Source organism: Heterodontus francisci, chromosome 11, assembly GCF_036365525.1.
Source record: "Heterodontus francisci isolate sHetFra1 chromosome 11, sHetFra1.hap1, whole genome shotgun sequence".
Lineage (NCBI taxonomy): Eukaryota > Metazoa > Chordata > Chondrichthyes > Heterodontiformes > Heterodontidae > Heterodontus > Heterodontus francisci.
The window spans coordinates 121,268,608-121,286,730 of NC_090381.1; the positions used below are offsets into that span (position 1 = coordinate 121,268,608).

Here is an 18,123-nt window from a genome sequence, read left to right on the forward strand (position 1 = left end):
GGAGAGTCTACCCTGATATCTTTATCCCCCCCCCAAAAGACTCCTCAAAATCTCTGGCCACCAACCGAGCCTTGGCCTTATAGGTCCCATCTGGGAGGACTTTTTCTGTACCAATCCATCTGTGATCAAGAGCAAGTTGGCCCCTATCCACAACCTCTGAATATATCCAAAGTTCTCTCCAACTATCGAACTCTCAGTTTAGCCTCTTATCGCCCTATCTAACCTATTAGCAGCTAAAATTACTTCCCAATCACAGGGAATTCGGCTTCTGACCTTATCCAGAGAAGGTTCTCCACTATCCAGGCTACACCATCGCCTCCTCAGACTGCGGCTTCTCTCACGTTGAGCTCTCTGAACTACCGCTGTCAAAATGTCTACTAGAGGTCCTGCCCGCGATCTTTTCCTCCTTCCAGACACATCTCCTGAATCATTATCTGAACTCAAGCTACGTTTTCTCGTTCTCCATTCTTGAACTCCTGTTTGCTAATCCATGGCCTTCACTTCTTGGAGATTTAAACCAATTTTTGTATTTGCCTGTAGACCTCCCTGCTCGTCCAACTATTGTATCCTCCCTCCAGTTATCGGACCCTGATGGCCAGTACACCACCCGGGAACCTACTCTTCCAGAACTTGATCCACTATTGCTCCTTTTGTTTATTACTGTAGATATGCTGAACATAGTTGCCATAAAATTGACAAAATGCAACAGATAAATACCATGATCTCTGTCCCACACTTCCAGGTCCATAGCCACTACTTAATTAAATTCCTGAGCTAATGGGACACACACACCCGGGCAGCGGTGTTTTTCAATATTTAATACATATGTCACATTGAGATGTGATTTGTTCTACAAGGGAATCGTATTCTTTATCCACAACTCTGGCATCCTTTAGTAGTAGTTTTAACTTCTGCTAAGAAGGATGGGCAAATTGTTTGTGCAACTTCCAGATAATCCTCCTCTTGTTAGCTCGACTCTTGTCTCCAGACGTCAATAATACTTCTTGAACTTCTCGGCGAGAAACACTTGGTTTCCTCAATGGAAACCAATAATGTTCTGATCCAGCGAATTGTAAATTTACCGCTTTACCAAAGACAAACACTTTGTCATTCTCCATGTCCAATCTCATCTTTGCTTTTCTCAATTGAAAATTTACTCAGCAACAACGGTATATCACTCTGAACCACATCTGTGCTGATGAAATAATGCATTCCTGTTATTTCACACGGGAGGACCATTCTCTTTAGAGATGTTAATGTATTATCGTCTCCAAACCTAAAGCAAGTAGCGTGTTCATATTCTCCAACTTTACTTCAATCTACCTTGTCAAGGGATTCCAAGTTACAGTTCAGCCAATCGACTCCACACATTATTGGAGGTACAGCCACTATCTAATATCACACAATTGAATGAATTGGCAAAGTGCTCATGGCCTGACTCAAGTTTTCAGTCACCAGTATGATATTGTCATGTCGTTCATTGTCATATTCATCATCAGAACTGTCCATCTCAAGAGTCACTTCAAATACTCGATTCCTGGTTCTAGGACAATTCCTTGCATAGTGATACTTAGACTCACACCAAAAACACCTATTAACCACTCCCCGTGCATCTCTGGGATTCATTCACCTTCGGCTATCATCCCAACTTTGCCTTCTGTTTTGATTCATAAATCTATCAAAAGTGCGACCCACCGCAAAAGGTCTTTCAGCAACTCTGTACAAGCGCCCGCGACTAGGCCCCCATCGATTTTGAGAGCCAGTAATCATGGAGTCCTCCATTCTCTATCACTGCAGAATTTCCAATTTGTAAAATGAAGGTAGCTGGTAATGATTGTTTTCCCAAGAGTTTTTTTTTTTAGGGTTGCAGTCATTTGCTCAAAAAGAGCATCTTTACCATGAAACTGAACCTCTGTCAAAACCAAATGTCTATGAGAGATCTGTGCACAATCTAACAATTTAAACACAAACTCAGGAATTTCTAGACTGAATTTTTTAGTCTGCTATATAACTATCAAATTCAATGACATATTCTTCCATGGACTGATTGTCCGTCTTCTTAAATTTATCAAAAACCGACCATGCTTCATAAGCTTCCAACAAATCATCTCTTGTAAATCTTGTCCATAAATTATATTAGACTTGGCAATCCCTTTTCAGTATCCAAGTCAGTAAAGTCCAATTCCAAAAATACTTTATTGCTAATCTTACTTTTTCCTGGTAAAGACAAAGCCAAGGCCATACCTTGCTTCCTCCTGGTTAGGGAAGTGACCCGAGTCCACATTTCCACCTCATTCTTCCATTGTTTATATGGTTCCAATTCTGAAAAGACCACTGGGTAATCATAGTTCGAAAGTCTGCAGTGATTCAGCCATTTCACCCAGAAAGCCAACAGGAGCCCTGCTTTGGTCAGAGAAAGAAACAATGTTTTTTTCGTATATTCCCACTTGAAGAGATCAAAGTTAATCCTCTGCTACCATGTTATACAGGCAGATATCCAGTCACCAAAATGAGGAAGCAGATGACAGTCTCTGATCCACAACTATTTTATTGGCAATTCATAGTTCAGTCCAAATACCTATTCTCACTCTTCTCACATGGACTAACTCTCTGTCCAGAGGTCACTCCCCCACTGGGCAAAAACCCAGCCCTTAAATACAAAACTAGAATGAGCATCACCTGCTCTCTATTAACACTGAAATGAGTCCTGTTTAATTAAAGGGTCCAGCATTTTCAATATTGTCAACATATAGGCCAGACCAGGTAAGGACGACAGATTTCCTTCCCTAAAGGAAATTAGTGAACCGGATGGGTTTTTACAACAATCGACAATGGTTTCCTGGTCATCATTAGACTAGCTTTTTAACATCTGCTGTGGTGGGATTCGAACCCATGTCCCCAGAGCATTAGCCTGGGCTCAGGATTACCAGTGACATTACCACTACACTACCACCTCCTCTGTTATGTAGGTAATTATCTAAACACTGGTGTCAGAGGAAAAATGGACACATCACCTTGATAAGGGAGATCATCAGCCAAAGTGCCATTGGCAACGAGATAAACAATCTCCCAACTTCATGAGCTGCAGAAGAATGTGTGAAAGCGAGAAGCTTAAGGGTGCTGGTGAGCAGGATTTACAAAGATTTCTAACTGAACTGCATTCCCTACTTCCCAGTGCATGGTAATGAATAACACTGTGTTTGCATCTACAATTAAGATAGGAGTACATTCCTCCTCTCTGTCATGAAGCAATTGTTATGTGGATGTATCTAACCTTTCTTCTCCTCAGTAACACACCTACAAATACTTGCATGGCGTGTCTATTTGATTGTTACCCTTAAACAGGAATTGACTGGGCTAATATTTAAAGTGTAGGTTTTTAGTTCAATGCAATCTTCAATCTTGTGACTAACCCACCACAGGTGCATGTCACCCTTTCCTGGAGTGTGTGAGGGGACTCAGACAGTTCGGTGAAGTTCTCTGGGATACTAATAATCTTGTGACTGGAATCTTGTTTGTTCCTCAGTCTCAACACATTATTTAGAGCTCATTCCTCATCTTAAATTGAACTTTTTTGTGAAACATTCCAGAGTGTGGGAGGCCAAGAACACAAAGATCATCAATCCAGCCCAAAATAGCACAGGGGAGAGTGGTGTCAAAAGGATCATCACCCTGGATCGCAATGCTGTCTAAGAATGGCATTCCTTTCTGTGGCGGATCTTTAGTTGGTGAGTAAAACTAACTTAGTTTCATTATTTGCAGCAGTTTCTCTGGAGGAACAGACCTTTTGTTCGGTCATAGCCTGCCATCCAGTAACTCATCCGAGGGTCTAGACAGCTCAGCCAAGGATTTAAGCAGCTCATGAGGATCTAGACAGCTCACCCGAGGGTCTGGACAGCTCACCCGAGGGTGTAGACAGCTCACCCGAGGGTGTAGACAGCTCACCCGAGGGTGTAGACAGCTCACCCGAGGGTGTAGACAGCTCACCCGAAGGTCTAGACAGCTCACCCGAGAGTCTGGACAGCTCACCCGAGAGTCTGGACAGCTCACCCGAGAGTCTGGACAGCTCACCCGAGAGTCTGGACAGCTCACCCGAGAGTCTGGACAGCTCATCCGAAACAGCTCTTTCTCAATTTTGGGACATCATGGTTGGAGCTAACACGGGTGCAATTGGGCTGTAGCTTGATTGTCGAGCATGAAATGGAGCAAAAGGTTTGTTTCCAATAGGCTGAACCTTTGCCCCTCAGTGAAACGCCACATTGGAACCTAATACCCATGTCTCAATCCCCAGGTCTCCAGTTCCCAATCCCAAAGTTTCCAGTCTACTGGATCATCTCTCTTTGGAGACAGTATGTGTCATCAGGTACATCACTGCCAACGCAATGCCACCCTTCACCTAGTTCCCCCCATCACTCCCTTCAACGCCCAATTGTTACTGTCCCCAATCACTGCCCCAGGTAGATTAGTTAATGCCCCATGTAGGTTAGTTAATGCCCCAGGTAGGTTAGTTAATGCCCCAAGGTTGGTTACTGCCCCATGTAGGCTAGTTAATGCCCCAAGGTTGGTTAGTTAATGCCCCAAGGTTGGTTACTGCACCATGTAGGTTAGTTAATGCCCTAGGTAGGTTAGTTAATGCCCCAAGGTTGATTACTGCCCCATGTAGGTTAGTTAATGCCCCAGGTAGGTTAGTTAATGCCCCAAGGTTAATTACTGCCCCAGGTAGGTTAGTTAATGCCCCAAGGTTAATTACTGCCCCATGTAGGTCAGTTAATGCCCCAAGGTTAATTACTGCCCCATGTAGGTCAGTTAATGCCCCAAGGTTAATTACTGCCCCATGTAGGTCAGTTAATGCCCCAGGTAGGTTAGTTAATGCCCCAAGGTTAATTACTGCCCCATGTAGGTTAGTTAATGCCCCAGGTAGGTTAGTTAATGCCCCAAGGTTAATTACTGCTCCAGATTGATTACCAGTCAACAGCACTAGGACAGGAAGGAACTGCACTGCTGGGATGAGCTTCAACTGAACTGGAGTGGGGCCAGCATCCTAGCCGAAAAGATAAATAGGGCTGTTGCTAAGACTTTAAACTAGTAAGCCGAGGTGGGGTGAGGGGGTGGAATCTGGTGAAAATCACATCATTCCGAAGATAAAAGAAATGGACAGTGAGAGTAAAGGTCAGGCTGGTTAGGCCACAGCTGGAGTAGTGTGTACAGTTCTGGTCACCACTTTACAGAAAGGACGTAATTGCTCTGGAGTGAGTACAGAGGAGATTTACAAGAATGTTGCCAGGGCTCGAAAGTTGCAGCAATGAAGAAAGATTAAATAGGCTGGGGTTGTTTTCCTTAGAACAGAGGAGGCTGAGGGGTGACTTAATTGATGTGTACAAAATTATGAGGGGCCTAGATAGAGTAGACAGGAAGGACCTGTTTCCCCTACCAGAGAGGTCAATTACCAGGGGGCACAGATTTAAGGTGATTGCTAGAAGGATTAGAGGGGACATGAGAAAAAACTTTTTCACCCGGAGGGTGGTGGGTGTCTGGAATTCACTGTCTGGAATAGTGGTGGAGGCAGAAACCCCCAATTCTTTTAAAAAGGTACCTGGACATGCAGCTGAAGTGCTGTAACCTGCAAGGCTACAGACCAGGTGCTGGAAGGTGGGATTAGATTGGGCGGCTAGTTTTTATTTATTTTTTCTTTCTTTCTGCTCGGCCGGCACGGACATAAGGGGCTGATTGGCCTCCTTCTGTGCCGCAATTTTTCTGTTATTCTGTGGTCAGGCCAAGGGAAGGAATAAGGGAACATTAAGATTCTCCAAATAGATGCAGTTATACAATATATATAACTGTTAAAAGTGTGGATCAATGAACAAAATCATCACAAATATCACCCCACTATTTAAGAAGGGAGGGAAAGAGAAAACAGGGAATTACAGATCTGTTGGCCTTACATCAGTAGTAGGGAAAATGCTAGAACATAGAACAGTACAGCACAGTACAGGCCCTTCGGCCCACGATGTTGTGCCGAACCTTTAACCTACTCTAAGATCAAACTAACTACCTACCCTTCATTCTACTATCATCCATGTACCTATCCAAGAATCGCTTAAATGTCCCTAATGTATCTGCTTCTACTACCACCGCTGACAGTGCATTCCACGCACCCACCACTCTCTGTGTAAAGAACCTACCTCTGACATCTCCCCGAAACCTTCCTCCAATCACCTTAAAATTATGACCCCTGGTGATAGCCCTTTCCACCCTGGGAAAAAGTCTCTGACTATCCACTCTATCTATGCCTCTCATCATCTTGTACCCCTCTATCAAGTCACCTCTCATCCTTCTTCGCTCCAATGAGAAAAGCCCCAGCTCCCTCAATCTTTCTTCGTAGGACATGCCCTCCAGTCCAGGCAGCATCCTGGTAAATATCCTCTGCACCCTCTCTAAAGCTTCCACATCCTTCCTATAATGAGGCGACCAGAACTGAACACAATATTCCACTTGTGGTCTAACCAGGGCCTTATAGAGCTGCAGCATAACCTCGCGGCTCTTAAACTCAATCCCCCTGTTAATGAAAGCCAACACACCATACGCCTTCTTAACAACCCTATCAACTTGGGTGGCAACTTTGAGCGATCTATAGACATGGACCCCAAGATCCCTCTGTTCCTCCACACTACCAAGAATCCTGTCTTTAAGCCTGTATTCCGCATTCAAATTCGACCTTCCAAAATGAATCACTTCACACTTTTCCAGGTTGAACTCCATCTGCCACTTCTCAGCCCAGCTCTGCATCCTGTCAATGTCCCGTTGCAACCTACAACAGCCTTCCACACTATCCACAACTCCAGCAACCTTCGTGTCATCGGCAAACTTGCTAACCCAGCCTTCCACTTCCTCATCCAAGTCATTTATAAAAATCACAAAGAGTAGAGGTCCCAGAACAGATCCCTGCGGAACACCACTGGTCACCGAGCTCCAGGCTGAATACTTTCCATCTACTACCACCCTCTGTCTTCTATGCGCCAGCCAATTCTGTATCCAGACAGCCAACTTTCCCTGTATCCCATGCCTCCTTACTTTCTGAATAAGCCTACCATGGGGAACCTTATCAAACGCCTTGCTAAAATCCATATACACCACATCCACTGCTCTTCCTTCATCAACGTGTTTTGTCACATCTTCAAAGAATTCAATAAGGCTTGTGAGGCATGACCTGCCCCTCACAAAGCCATGCTGACTGTCTCTAATCAAACTATGCTTTTCCAAATAATCATAAACCCTGTCTCTCAGAATCCTCTCCAATAATTTGCCCACTACCGACGTAAGACTGACTGGTCTATAATTCCCAGGGTTATCCCTATTCCCTTTCTTGAACAAGGGAACAACATTTGCCACCCTCCAATCATCCGGCACTACTCCAGTGGACAGTGAAGACGCAAAGATCATCGCCAAAGGCGCAGCAATCTCTTCCCTCGCTTCCCGTAATATCCTTGGGTATATCCCGTCTAACCCCGGGGACTTATCTGTCCTCATATCATTCAAAATTTCCAGCACATCCTCCCTCTTAACCTCAACCTGTTCGAGCATATCAGCCTGTTTCACGCTGTCCTCACAAACGACCAGGTCCCTCTCACTAGTGAATACTGAAGCAAAGTATTCATTTAGGACCTCCCCTACCTCCTCCGACTCCAGGCACAAGTTCCCTCCACTATCTCTGATCGGCCCTACCCTCACTCTGGCCATCCTCTTGTTCCTCACATAAGTGTAGAACGCCTTGGGATTTTCCTTAATCCTACATGCCAAGACTTTTTCATGTCCCCTTCTAGCTCTAAGTCCATTCTTCAGTTCCTTCCTGGCTACCTTGTAACCCTCTAGAGCCCTGTCTGATCCTTGCTTCCTCAACCTTAAGTAAGCTTCCTTCTTCCTCTTGACTAGCTGTTCCACATCTCGTCATCCAAGGTTGCTTCAGCCTACCATCCCTTCCCTGCCTCATCGGGACAAACCTATCCAGCAGTTGCAGCAAGTGCTCCCTAAACAACCTCCACATTTCTGTCGTGCATTTCCCTGAGAACATCTGTTCCCAATTTATGCTCCCCAGTTCCTGCCTAATAGCATTGTAATTCCCCCTCCCCCAATTAAATATTTTCCCATCCCATCTGCTCCTGTCCCTCTCCATGACTATAGTAAAGGTCAGGGAGTTGTGATCACTATCACCGAAATGCTCTCCCACCGATAGATCTGCCACCTGGCCTGGTTCGTTGCCAAGCACCTAGTCCAACATAGTCTCCCCTCTAGTCGGCCTGTCTACATATTGAGTCCATCTATTCCTTTTGAAACATCTAAACCCCGGAACATCCAACATCCATTCCTGCCCCTGTGATATCCAAGTCTCCGTAATGGCCACAACATCGTAGCTCCAAGTACTGATCCATGCTCTAAGTTCATCACCCTTATTCCTGACACTTCTTGCGTTAAAATAGACACACTTCAACCCATCATACTGGCTGCAACTTTGCCCTGTCAACTGTCTAACCTTCCTCACAGACTCTCTGCACTCTGTATCTTCCTGTTCAACAGCTACCCCATCCACTGATCCATAGCTCCGGTTCCCATCCCCCTGCCAAACTAGTTTAAACCCTCCCGAAGAGCTCTAGCAAACCTCCCGCCCAGGATATTGGTGCCCCTCCAGTTCAGATGCAACCCGTCCTTCTTGTACAGGTCCCACCTTCCCCAGAAGGTATCCCAATGATCCACATATCTGAATCCCTCCCTCCGACACCAGTTCTGTAGCCACGTGTTCAGCTGCACTCGCTCTCTGTTTCTAGCCTCACTAGCACGTGGCACCAGTAACAATCCTGAGAATGCTACTCTGCTCGTCCTGCCTTTCAGCTTCCAACCTAACTCCCTATATTGGCTTTTCAGGTCCTCATCCCTTTTCCTAGCTATGTCATTGGTACCGATATGTACCACGACCTCTGGCTGCTCCCTCTCCCCCTTAAGAATCCTGTAGACTCGGTCCGAGACATCCCTGACCCTGGCACCCGGGAGGCAACATACCATCCGGGAGTCTCGGTCGCGACCACAGAATCTCCTGTCTGTTCCTCTAACCACTGAATCTCCTATCACTATCGCTCTCCTATTCTCCCCCCTTCCCTTCTGAGCCACTGGGCCAGGCTCAGTGCCAGAGACCTGGCCAACGTGGCTTTCCCCTGGTAGGTCGTCCCCCTCAACCGTATCCAAAACGGTATACTTATTACTGAGGGGGACGACCACAGGGGATCCCTGCACTGTGCGCCTATTCCCTTTCCCTCCCCTGACGGTCACCCAGCTACCTTTATCTTGTAACTTCGGTGTCACTACTTCCCTATATCTGCTCTCTATCACCCCCTCAGCCTCCTGAATGATCCGAAGTTCATCCAGCTCCAGCTCCCTAACGTGGTCTGCGAGGAGCTGGAGTTGGGTGCACTTCTCACAGGTGAAGTCAGCAGGGACACCAGTGGTGACCCTCACCTCCCACATCCTGCAAGAGGAGCATGCAACTGCCCTAGCTTCCATCCCCTCTGCTCTAAATTGACAAAAGAGATTTTTAAAAAAAGGAAAACCTTACCTTACCAAACCCTCGACACAAGAGTCCTTTTTTTTTGGTTAGAGGAGGAGGATGGGTGGGAGACACTACACGTGTAGTGTTTCGGGTTTAGCCACTGCCCGAATATATAAGTTATATATAAGAATGATATATTCTAAAGGATATGATAAATGGACACTTGGATAATAATGATCTGATTGGGCATAGTCAACATGGATTTATGAATGGAATGAAGATGTTACTAACAAAATTATACAGGGGAGTTGGTGGATGTGGTATACTTGGATTTTCTGAAGGTTTTTGATAAAGTCCCCCACAGGAGGTTGGTTAGCAAAATTAAAGCACATGGGATAGAAAGTAATATATTGGCATGGATTAAGGATTGGTTAACAGGCAGAAAACAGAGAGTAGGAATAAACGGGTCATTCTCGCGTTGTCAGGCCGTGACTAGTGGGGTACCGCAAGGATCACTACGTGGACCCCAGCTGTTCACAATATATATCAATGATTTGGATGTGGTAACTGAATGTAGTATTTCCAAGTTCGTGGATGACACAAAACTAGGTGGGAATGTGTTGTGAAGATGCAAAGTGGCTTCAAGGGGATTTGGACAGACTGAGTGAGTGGGCAAGAACGTGGCAGATGGAATGTAATGTGGAAAAATGTGAATTTATCCATTTTGGTAGGAGGAATAGATGTGCAGAGTATTTATTAAATGGTAAAAGATTAGAAAGTGTAGATGTACAAAGGGACCTGGGTGTCCTCATCAATAAGTCACTGAAAGCTAACATGCAGGTGCAGCAAGCAATTAAGAAGACTAATGGTATGTTAGCCTTTATTGCAAGAGGATTTGAGTACAGGAGTAGTGAAGTCTTGCTTCAATTGTATAGAACCTTGGTTAGACCGCACCTGGAGTACTGTGTGCAGTTTTGGTCCCCTTACCTTAGAAAGGATATTATTGCCATAGAGGGAGTGCAACAAAGGTTCACCAGACTTGTTCCTGGGATGGCAGGAATGTCCTATGAAGAGAGATTGGGGAAACTGAGCCTGTATTCTCTAGAGTTTCAAAGAATGAGAGGTAATCTCATTGAAACCTACACAATACTTAAAAGGATAGACAGGGTAGATGCAGGTCAGATGTTTCCCCTGGTTGGGGAGTCTAGAACCAGGGATCACAATTTCAAAATAAGGGGGAAGCCACTTAGGACCAAGGTGAGGAAACATTTCTTTACTCAGAGGGTTGTGAATCTTTGGAATTCTCTACCCCAGAGGGCTGTGGAAGCTCAGTCATTAAGTATGTTTAAAGCAGAGATAGACAGATTTCTAACTACCAATGATATAAGGGGATATGGAGATAGTGTGGGAAAAAGGCATTGAGGTGGATGATCAGCCATGATCATACTGAATGGCGGGGAAGACTCGATGGGCTGAATGGCCTACTCCTGTTCTTATGTAAATCGAATTAAATTGCCTGCACAGCAATGTGCACAATACCTGAGACAAAATGGGGAAACTAGAGGCAATAATTCACAGCAAATAGACAGGTGTAGTCAGAATAACTGAAACATGCCTACATAAAGAATAGGATTGGCAATTAAATATTACAGGATGTAATGTACTTAGAAGGGATAGAGAGGAAGAAGGGGGTGTGGTGGGTATATTAGTTAGAGATAACATAATGCAGAAAAAAGAGAAATAACTAACACAAGGTTAAAAACAGAATCCACATGGATTGTGATAAAGGACAGGAAGGGGCTGGTCGTATTAATAGCGGGAGTACTACAGATCATCCAATAGTGAAAAGAAAGAAATATTAAAACAAATATATGAAATGAATTAAAGACATCAAATAATTATCATGGGACATTTTAACTACCCCCAAATAAACTAGCAGGACGAGGTAGCGAGAGGACTCAAGAGAATGGAGGTTTTACAATGTGTGCAGCACTCCTTTCATACCCAGTATGTAAAAAGCCAAACAAGAGAGGGAGCACTGCTGGATCTGGTAAGTGTAGGGGAACAGCTACGGACTAGTGATCACATCAAAATGAGGTTTAAGATGAAGATTGATAAAGACCTAAGTAAGACAAAAAAACAAAACTATAAATTTGAATCCAGCTGGCTTTAATGGATTGAGAATTGAACTAAGGGAAATATCTGGAAAAAAAATTACTGACATACATCCCATGTAATAAAATATCCCAAGATGCTTCACAGAGCGTTATAAATCAAAACATGACTCTGAGCCAAATATTAGGGCAGATGACCAAAATCTTCATCAAAGAGGTAAGTTTTCAGGAATGTCTTAAAGGAGGAAAGAGAGGTGGAGAGGTTTATGGAGGGAATTCCAGAGCTTAGAGCCCAGGCAGCTGAAGGCTCGGCCACCGATGGTGAAGCAATTAAAACTGGGGAGGTCAAGAGGCCAGAATTAGAGGAGTGCAATTATATAAGAGGGTTGTGGGGCTGGAGGAGATTACAGAGATGGGGAAGGGCGAGGACATGGAGGGCCAGCGAGCACAGGGGGATGGGCACCAGCATACAGAAGTAGAAAATAGGAATAAGGTGCATAAAGGAGTGAGAGTGTTGGATAGTATTAGAGAAGGAAGTAGTACCGTATTAGATAGGAGCAGACTAAGAAGGAATACGAGGAATACAAAGACAGGTTTGCAATTCATGTATATAAAGGCACAAAGTGTGGGGAATAAGGTTGGTGAGCTACAAGTACAAACAGCAGTATGGCAAGATGATGTATTGGCAATAATGGAAAAGTGGCTTAAAACTAGTGAGGACTAGGTGCTTAATAATGGATGCAAAGTGTTCAGAAAAGATGGGGAAGGAAGAAAGGAAGGTGGGGTGGCAGCACCAATTAGGGAAGACATTGGAGTATTGAAAAGAGGGAATGTCCTTGAGCAAAGATAGACTCCCATTTGGTTAGACTTAAGAAAAAAAAGGGGATGATCACGCTACTGGGGGTATTCAAATAGCGAGAGAGAGATAGAGGAGCAAATCTGCAGGGAAATGGCAGAGATCTGCAAGAACTATAGAATGGTGATAGCGGGAAACTTTAATTACCCAAATATCAATTGGGATAATGTTAGAGAAAGGGAAAGGAGGAGGAAGAATTTATGAAATGTGTACAGGAGAACATCCTTGACCAATATGTTCTTGATCCAACTAGGAAGGAGGTATTGCTGGATCTGGTGCTGGGGAATGAGGTGGGCCAAGTGGACCAAGTGTCTGTGGGGGAGCATTTGAATAAAGGTGATCATTGTATCATAAGGTTTAGATTAGTAAGGGAGAAGAGCAAGGAACAATCTAAAGTAGAACTTCTAAATTGGAAGAGGGCTAACTTCAATGATATGAGAGGGGATCTAGCCAGGGTAAAATGGAACCAAAGATTAACAGGAAAAATGGTAACGAAGCAATGGGTGATCTTTAAGGAGGAGATGTTTCAGATAAAGGCTAGGTACATTCCAACAAGGGAGAAAGTTAAGGGAAGCACTGCCAGGGCTCCTAGGATGATGAGGGAGATAGAGAATATGACAAAACAAAAAAAGATGGTGTATGGTGCATGTCAGGTGAATTCTTCAAGCAAGAATCAGGCCAAATACAATAAATTGAGAGGGGAAGTGAAGAGGCAAAGACAGACTATGAGAACAGGATGGCAGTTAAAATAAAAAGGAACCCAAAAATCTTCTACTAGCATGCAAATAGTAAGCTGGTAGTAAGAAGTGGAGAGGGGCCTATTAGGGACGAAGAGGGTGATATATGCTCAGAGGCACAGGGCTGAGTTAGAATGCTTAATGACTACTTTGTATCAGAGTTCACGGAGGAAGAGAAATCCGACAAAATATTGGCAGAAGTGGAGATGGTAGAGGTAATGGATGGGGTGAAAATTGATAGGCAGGATGTACTGGAAAGACTATGCTTAGGGTCGATAATTCGTCTGGTCTGGATGACTTGCATCCCAGGTTGCTAAAGGAAGTGGGAATGGAGATAGTGGAAGAACTTGCCATAATCTTCCAATCTTCCCTAGATATGGGGGAGGTGCCAAAGAATTGGAGACTGGTAAATGTGACATCCTGAGTCAAGAAAGATTGTAAAGACAGTCCTAGCAACTACAAGCCAATCAGAGAGGTCTGAGCGAATTAAGGAGAGCCAGCACTGATTGGTACAAAAGGTGAAGTCACACGGGATCAGAGGTGAGCTGGCAAGATGGATACAGAACTGGCTCGGTCATAGAAGACAGAGGGTAGCAGTGGAAGGGTGCTTTTCTGAATGGAGGGATGTGACTAGCGGTGTTCCGCAGGGATCACTGCTGGGATCTTTGCTCTTTGTAGTATATATAAATGATTTGGAGGAAAATGTAGCTGGTCTGATGAGTAAGTTTGCGGACGACACAAAGGTTGGTGGAGTTGCGGATAGTGATGTGGATTGTCAGAGGATACAGCAGGATATAGATCGGTTGGAGACTTGGGCGGAGAAATGGCAGATGGAGTTTAATCCGGACAAAAGTGAGGTAATGCATTTTGGAAGGTCTAATGCAGGTGGGAAGTATACAGTAAATGGCAGAACCCTTAGGAGTATTGATAGGCAGAGAGATCTGGGCGTACAGGTCCACAGGTCACTGAAAGTGGCAACGCAGGTGGATAAGGTAGTCAAGAAGGCATACGGCATGCTTGCCTTCATCAGTCGGGGCATAGAGTATAAAAATTGGCAAGTCATGCTGCAGCTGTACAGAACTTTAGTTAGACCACACTTAGAATATTGCGTGCAATTCTGGTCGCCAAACTACCAGAAGGACGTGGAGGCTTTGGAGAGTGTACAGAAGAGGTTTACCAGGATGTTGCCTGGTCTGGAGGGCATTAGCTATGAGGAGAGGTTGGATAAACTCAGATTGTTTTCACTGGAACGACGAAGGTGGAGGGGCGACATGATAGAGGTTTACAAAGTTATGAGCGGCATAGACAGAGTGGATAGTCAGAAGCTTTTTCCCAGGGTGGAAGAGTCAGTTACTAGGGGACATAGGTTTAAGGTGAGAGGGGCAAAGTTTAGAGGGGATGTGCGAGGCAAGTTCTTTACACAGAGGGTGGTGAGTGCCTGGAACTTGCTGCCGGGGGAGGTGGTGGAAGCAGGTACGATACCGACGTTTAAGAGGCATCTTGACAAATACATGAATAGGATGGGAATAGATGGATACGGTCCCCGGAAGTGCAGAAGGTTTTAGTTTAGTCAGGCATCAAGATCGGCGCAGGCTTGAAGGGCCGAATGGCCTGTTCCTGTGCTGTACTGTTCTTTGTTCGTTCTATTTGTAAAAGGCAGATGATGCTTGACTAATCACATTTTTCTTTTTGATGAAATAACAGAGAAGGTTGATGAAGGGAATGCAGTGAATGTTGTTTATATGGATTTTAAGAAAGCGTTTGATAAAGCACCACTTAAAGGCTGGTTAACAAAATTAAGTCTCATGGAATAGGAGGGTCAGTGTCAGCTTGGATAAAAAAAATGGCTTAAGGACAGAAAACAGCGAGTCGTGATAAATGGTTGTTTTTCAGACTGGAGTGTGGTAGACCGTGCTGTTCCTCAAAGTACAGTGATAGGACCACTGCTTGCCTGATCGATATAAATGACTTGTATTTTGGAATAAAGGATAAAATTTCAAAATTTGCCGAGGATATGAAACTTGGAGGTGTGGCAGACAGTGAGGATAATACCAATCAACTGCAACAGGACATAGATAGCCCAGCAGAATGGGCAGACAAGTGGCAGATGAAATTTAATACAGATAAATGTGAGGTGATGCATTTTGGCAAAAGGGATAGGGAGAGGCAATATAGACTAAATGGTACAGTTCTGAGCAGTGTACAGGGACAGAGTGACCTGGGGATTCATCTTTAAAGATGGCAGGACATATTGAGAGAGCAATTAACAAATCATATGGGATCTTGGGCTTCATAAATAGAGGTATTGAGTACAAAAGAAGGGAAGTTATGCTGAACCTTTATAAAGCTCTGGTTAGGCCCCAACTAGAGTATTGCATCCAGTTCTGGTCACCACACTTTAGGAAGGATGTGAGGGTCCTTGTGAGGCTGCAGATGAGATTTACCAGAACGGTTCCAGGGATGGGGGATTTTAGTTACAAGGTTAGGTTGTTCTGGGGTTGTTCTCCCTGGAGCAAAGGAGATTGAAGGGAGATTTTATAGAGGTGTGCCAAGATTCTGACAGGTGTGGATAGGGTACACAAAGAAAATTACCCATTAGCTGATGGTACAAGGACTAGGGGACACAGAATTAAGGTTCTGGGCTAGAGATGCAGTTGGAATGTGAGGAAGAACTTTTTTTTAATGCAGGAAGTGGTAATGACCTTAAACTCACAGCCAATGAGGGTGGTGGAATTGGAGACAATGAATGATTTCAAAAGGAAATTGGATGGACACGTGAGGGAAATAGACTTACAGGGCCATGGGGATAGAGCCGGGAATGGGACTGATTAGATTGCTCTTCAGAGAGCCAGCATGGACTTGATTGGCCGAATGGTCTCCTTCTGTGCCATTATGACTCTATGACTCAGGGATTATTGGTAAATGGGACTTAGGATATAAGCAACAGAGTTTGGATAATGTTAAGGTAACAGAGGGTAGAATGTGGGAGGCCAGCCAGGAGTGTGTTGGAGTAGTCAAGTCTAGGGGTAACAAAGGCATGGATGAGGTTTCAGCAGCAGATGAGCTGTGGCAGGGGCGAAGTCAGGCAATGTCAAGGAGGTGGGAATAGGCGGTCCTAGTGATGGCGTAGTTATGTAGTTGGAAGCTCATCTCTGGGGTCAAACATGATAACAAGGTTGCGAGCAGTCTGGTTCAGCCTCTGACAGTTGCCAGGGATGGAGTCAGTGACTAAGGAACATGTTTGTAGTAGGCACCAAAAACAATGGCTTCAGTCTTCCCAATATTTAGTTGGAGGAAATTTCTCCTCATCCAATACTGAATGTCAGACAAGCAGTCTGACAATTTAGAGACAGTGCAAAGGTCGAGAGAGGTGCTGGTGAGGTAGAGCTGGGTGTCATCAGTGTACATATGGAAACTGACATCTTTTTGGATGATGTCACCGAAGGGCAGCATATAGCTGAGAAATATCCTTGGGGGAAACCAGAGGTAACGGTGCTGAAATGGGAAGAGAAGCCATTGCAGGTGATTTGCTGGCTCTGATTAGATAGAGGAACCAGGTGAGTGCAGTCCCACCCAGCTGGAAGACAGTGGAGAGGCACTGGAGGAGGGTGGTGTCGTCACCCGTGTCAAAGTTTGTAAAAAGGTCAAGAAGGAGGAGGAAGGTTAGTTTATCTTTGTCACAGTCACATAGGATATCATTTCTGACTTAGATAAGAGCTGTTTTGGTACAGGGAAAAAAACCTGATTGGAGGGATTCAGACATGGACTTCCAGGAATGATCAGCATGGATTTGGGAGGTGACAAAATGTTCAAGGACTTTGGGGAGGAAAGGGAGGTTGGAGATGGGGAAGCAGTTTGCAAGAACAGAGTAGTCAAGGGTTGGTTTTTTTTTGAGGAGTGAGGTGATGGTTAGGGGTGAGGGATTTCAGTTACATGGAGAGATTGGAGAAACGAACAAAGAAGGTTACGGGGAGTTTTAATAGTGGTGTTCAATATCATGAAGGGCTTTGATAGAGTAAATAGAAATTTTCCATTGGCATAAAGGTGGGTAAGCAGAGGACACAGATTTAAGGCAATTGGCAAAAGATGCAATGGCAACATGAAGAAAAGCAGCGGATTGCAAAGGATAAAACATTCATGCAGCAAGTTGTTGTGATCTGGAACGTGCTGCCTGAAAAAGGGTGGTGGAAGCAGATTCAATAGTAACTTTTAAAAGGGAATTGGATAAATACTTGAAGGGAAAATTTATAGGGCTATGGAGAAAGAGCAGGGCCTAATTGGATAGCTGTTATCAAAGAGCTGGCACAGGCACAATGGCCCGCATGCTCTCCTTCTATGCGGTATCATTCTATTCTGACAGTAGGTTTAAATGACAGAGGGACAAAACCTGAAGACAGAGAACGGTTAACAATATCAGCTAACATGAACCATGGGAAGGGCAGTTGGGTGGTCAGCAGTTTAGTGTGAATAGGATCGAGGAGCAGGGTCTCATGGACAAGATGAGCTTGGAGAGGGCATGATGAGAGATCAGAGTGAAAGTAGAGAACGATGTGAGTTCAGGGCTATAACAAGAAGAGCGTTAGAGGAAGTGTGGCCCAGTGGGTGAGGGAAAGGGAGGGAAGTGCAGAGGTGGCTGATTGGATGTTCTCAATCTTAGTGACAAAGAGGTATATGAGCTCCTTGTACCTATTGTTGGAAGTTCCAGGGAGAGGCGTTTAAGACAGTTTTCAGTACAGAGAAGACAGCCAGTGGTATCTTTGTATTCCAAGATCGTAGAATCATAGAATGGTTACAGCAGAGAAGGAGGCCATTCATCTGTGTGTCCGTGCCGGCTCTGGAACAGTAACACAGCTCGTCCTACTCCCCTATCCTTTCCGCATA

The 18,123-nt window shown here is 44.7% G+C and overlaps 1 protein-coding gene across 7 annotated transcripts in view; it reads left to right on the forward strand.

Annotated features, from left to right (window-relative positions):
• Positions 1-18,123, forward strand: part of masp1 (MBL associated serine protease 1) — a 354,556-nt gene that overhangs the window by 274,482 nt on the left and 61,951 nt on the right. For 4 of the 7 annotated variants that reach the window (XM_068042858.1, XM_068042861.1, XM_068042860.1 and 1 more), the window contains one exon: positions 3,591-3,728. The exons of 1 other annotated variant lie outside the window; for it this stretch is intronic. In XM_068042858.1, coding sequence (XP_067898959.1) covers positions 3,591-3,728 — 138 coding nt within the window. Of the gene's footprint in view, positions 1-2,969; positions 3,118-3,590; positions 3,729-18,123 lie in introns of those variants that run through there. 2 more of the 7 variants (XR_010976007.1, XM_068042864.1) reach the window with 2 other exon arrangements.